At 48.5% G+C, this 4,604-nt stretch overlaps 1 protein-coding gene across 3 annotated transcripts in view; it reads right to left on the bottom strand.

Annotated features, from left to right (window-relative positions):
- KHDRBS1 (KH domain containing, RNA binding, signal transduction associated 1) overlaps positions 1–4,604 on the bottom strand; it is a 52,192-nt gene extending 47,588 nt beyond the window's left edge. For all 3 annotated transcript variants that reach the window (XR_001003248.1, XR_001003249.1, XM_011955444.1), the window contains exon 1: positions 4,421–4,604. Coding sequence is in view for 1 of the 3 variants with exons in the window: in XM_011955444.1 (XP_011810834.1) it covers positions 4,421–4,514 (94 nt within the window). In the remaining 2 variants the exon portion in view is untranslated. The remainder of the gene's footprint in view (positions 1–4,420) is intronic.

A 4,604-nucleotide genomic window follows, 5' to 3' on the forward strand; every position in this document is an offset into this window, starting at 1 on the left:
CACCGCCGCGGCGTCCGAAGAAGTCGCCTCCCGACTCTGGCTTTCACTCCACGCCTGCCAGGCCAGAGCTTGACGCGCTTGCGCGGGAGGCCGCCGGCTCCGTTCGTTTCCTTTTCCACGTGACTCGGCGCTAGCGGCACACGTGTCTCCTCCCTCTTCTGGCCTAGTGCGTGGAGGGGGCGGGAGCTGTGGAATGTCTTTGTCTGCGCGCGGGCCCGCGGAGTGTGGGGCGGGAGACCTGTTACTCGCGGGGCCACGCCCTCTCCAACGGCTGAGCAGCGGAGGGAGGCTGTGGGGAGTGGGGTGGGGAGGGAAGTGGGGTGGGGGGCGGTCACCGAAGTAAGGAAATAAAAGGAGACTGCCGTGAGGGACACGGAAAGGGGAGGGAGAGAGGAGGGAGAAAGGAAGGCTAAGGGAGAGTCCGATGCAGAAGGGGAAGTTGGGGAAGGGAAACCTGGAGGGAGAAATTGAGAAAGGACGGCTCGGTGGAAACTCTGAAGGCTACTGGAGGACATGAACTAAGAGGGATGGCTCGGATCAGAGATCTGAAGTCTAGCAAAGAAAAGGGCCCCAGACATAGGGAACACAAGAAGTCGTTTCCAGTATATATATTTCCAGTATTACATATATTCCAGTCGGTTCTAAAACGGTTGCCGTTGTTGGTCAGGGAAATCTTAAGCAGCATTTTAGCTCTTTTTATATATTTTACTGCTTTCTCTGAATTGTGTTTTGTTTTGCCGTTGTCATTGCCAATTAAGTGCTTCTTCCGCCAAAAAGTGGAGACCAGATCCTTAATCCACGTTAGTTGCATCATTAGGGTGGCTCCTTCTACCACTCCAGACTTGCTCAAAGAGACCCTTGCCAGTACTCTCAAAGGCTAGATGGACAGTCTCTCACGGCGTTCTCCACATCCTGGAGTGCTATATGCAGGTGGAGCCTTAGGTCCCTACTTGTCCCATAAGCCATCAAAAGCCTGGTGCTGTCTCTAACTTTTCGTTCCCTCCACAGAGTTTTTTTCTTCTTCCATGTAAAGCACTCACTCCCATCTCTTTTTCTTCTGGATCAGTTCTCCTAATGAGCCCACACTTTTCAAAAGTCTTTGGGGCCTCGTGCGGTGGCTCATGCCTGTAATCCCAGCACTTTGGGAGGCCTAGATGGGAGGATTACTTGAGGCTAGGAATTCGAGAGCAGTCTGGACAACGTAATGAGACCTCATCTCCACAATAAAAGTTTCCACCGGGCTCGGTGGCTCACGCCTGTGATCTCAGCACTTTGGGAGGCCGAGGTGGGCGAATCACCTGAGGCCAGGTGGAGACCAGCCTGGCCAACATGGTGAAACCCCGTCTCTACTAAAAATATAAAAATTAACCGGGTATGATGGTGCATGCCTGTAATCCCAGTTACTTGGGAGGCTGAGGCAGGAGAATTGCTCGAACCAGGGAGGCGGAGGCAGCAGTGAGCCGAGATCGCGCCACTGCACTCCAACCTGGGCAACAGAGCGAGACTCCGTCTCAAAAAACAAAAAACAAAAACAAACAAAAAAACAAGGAAAAAAGTTTCTTCGGAAATTGTCTTCTGAGTGCCTGGAAACTGTTGATTTTTGGATGTGAAACTTAGAACCCTTTAGAGAACCTAAAGGCCTTCTTGGGTTAAGGGAGAGGATTTACCAAGTCACCCACAGAAATGAAAACAAAACACACATCCACGTAAATTATATATATGTAACATAAAATATAGCCTGGATGCGGTGGCTTATGTCTGTAATCCCAGTACTTTGGGAGGCTGAGGTGGGCGGATCACCTGAAGTGAGGAGTTCGAGACCAGCGTGACCAACATGGCAAAACCCTGTCTCTACTAAAAATGCAAAAACTAGCCGGGCGTGGTGGCAGGCGCCTGTAATCCCAGCCACTCGGGAGGCTGAGGCAGGAGAATCGCTTGAACCCAGGAGGCGGAGGCTGCAGTGAGCTGAGATCACACTACTGCACTCCAGCCTGGGTGACAGAGCGAGACTCCGCCTCAAAAAAAAAAAAAAAAAACAGAAACAGAACACTGACATATAATAACAGCATTTTACTTAGTATATAAATATATTAACACAATAAGGTAAATTATTTCTCTTCCAGAAAACAAAGATGGATGATTGAATCCTTATGTCTGCAAATACATTCGACTGTCGTCACTGCCGAATATCAATCTGCTTAACACAGAAGTCTATATTCAAAATCTACATCCTTCAAAATTTTGTCTTTTTTTTTTGATACTTTCAAATACACTGTTTTTTTTGGTCACCTATCATGCCAGTTAGATTTTAATATTTTGTCCAATGATAGCTTACTTTTAAAGTACAATTTGCAGCAGGCACTATAGTGAGGGAACGGGGAAGGTGTGTAGACTGACTAAAAACCCTGGTTATGCTGCTTACTAATTTTGTTACCTTAGGCAAATTATTAATCTCTGGGTGCCTTGGTTTCCTCATCTGAAAAAATGAGGATAATCACAGTTCTCATTTCACAGGTTAAATATTTAATGTAAAGTGCTCAGACCTCAAACATGAAGTCTTAGCTATATTTTTCTTCCATGTGTTTTTTTTTTCTCTCCTTTTTTGCGATGGAGTTTAGCTCTTGTTGCCCAGACCGGAGTGCAATGGCGCAATCTGGGCTCCCTGCAACTTTCGATTCCCAGGTTCAAGCGATTCTCCTGCCTCAGCCTCCAAAGTAGCTGGGATTACAGGCATGTGCCACCACGCCAGGCTAATTTTGTATTTTTAGTAGAGACGGGGGTTTCACCACGTTGGTCAGGCTGGTTTCGAACTCCTGGCCTCGTGATCCGCCCGTCTGGGCCTCCTAAAGTGCTGGGATTACAGGTTCCGCGCCCGCCCCTTCCATGTGATCTTACCAGAGCTTAAATACTACTATTCTATCTTTTCAAAGTCTCACTTCCTCACAATGGGTTGTGACTTCACTGCAATCCCCTTGCAAGACAATTCAGAAATACCTTAAAAGCCAGGCTCAACATATACTAACACTTATCCATGCTAGAAAGAATTCATACATCCCAAACCAACATTACCTCAATCACACTTCTCCAATTTCAGTTGTGTTAAAAAAAAAAAAAAATCCACAAAGCCCAGGTTAAAAATAAAGAGCACTCTTTTAGTCAAGCAGTGAGGGAAGACTGAAAATTCTAAGTAACTTTTAAGGATCAATAGTTTTTGACAGTTATCTTAAGAAAGCATAAAAGATGAACACCACACTGGTAAAGATGCCTTACCTTACAGTGTTGGGAGACAGAGAACAAAGGGAGGGAGATAATATTTTCATAATGAACTGTCCATTATATTAACCTTCCCACAGAGTCCAACTACTCATTCAGTGTTGAAGCATGTGAATTTTTACTTGCCTATTAAAATTTAGGCATCATAAGAAATATTTATTAAAATAATGTTTTAACTAGAAGCGAACGTCAGCTTTAGGGAAAAATCGGAGCGACTAGGTGATTGGCTAGTGCTCATCAGGAAAAGAGCGCTAATCTACAGAACAAAGGCTCTCATTTCTAATTTATTTCACTACTGAATCAAAAATGTAAAAAACAGCAACAAAAAGACTAACTCTTTCAGTACAAGCATCATGCCACTTCTCTCAATTTCTGTCCATCTCGTTGGGAAACGTTATGTGAACTATGCGGGAGACCCTATCGTCCCATTTCACCGTCTCTAGGGTTATTTCACTCCTTCTTCAATGATAGTGAACACACGGTGTAAAATGAGAGAGGACAACCTTCAGGCTCAGTAGCAATTCTTACTTCATCAGCCTTAGTCGGAAATCTGATTCGGAAACCTCAAGCTCCGATCCTATAAATCGCTCCTTCCTCCCAGCAACTTAAGCTGCGGTTACCGCTAAGTCCGGCTCGGCCCCAGCGACAGCGAGGCACTGGACAGGGCATTCCAGCCTCACCCCACCTCACCTCGGCCCTTCCTCCCACGGTCCCTCCCCGCTCTGGCTGTCTTCACCTCCTACACCTTGGTCGAGGCGCTCATCGCCACCCGCGATCAAAACGGGTTTCCCTTCGGGGAAGGGGGAAATACAGGTTAATTTCTGGAAGAATCTGTGCGCCCGGCAGCCGCAAGAGGAGGGAGGAGGGAAGAGTCGGGAAAGGGGCGGGGAGCTCAGCACCATCCATCAAGACGTTAGCGCTAGGAGATCGCAAAGTCGCCTTTGGGCCTCCACTGCAGCCTAGAAATTCTCCCATGCACTCCGGGCTGAGGTGGGAATGTGGAATCCAGGCTCCCAAAGATGAGGATGACACCGGAGCTCCCGACTGCCTCGGTCCCGAGGGGACGGGAAGCGAGAGAAACAAAGCCAGGGCCACTCATGCCCCAGGATGGCCAGGCGACGCAGAGGGACCCAGGAGGCCCCCTTACCTGCCGTCAGCAGCTGCATGGCGTGAGTGAAGGACGGGTCGAGCGAGTCCTTCTCGGCCATGAGTTCTGGCAGGTACTTGTTCTCCGGCTCCATCTTCACCGAGGCTGTGGCCGAAGGGGGCAGCAGCGGGGTCGGCGCTGGCCCGCCCACTGTCGCGTCGGGACCCGTGGCCGAGGGCGGCAG

This window comes from Colobus angolensis, unplaced genomic scaffold (assembly GCF_000951035.1).
Source record: "Colobus angolensis palliatus isolate OR3802 unplaced genomic scaffold, Cang.pa_1.0 Scaffold4, whole genome shotgun sequence".
NCBI classification, from domain to species: Eukaryota; Metazoa; Chordata; class Mammalia; order Primates; family Cercopithecidae; genus Colobus; species Colobus angolensis.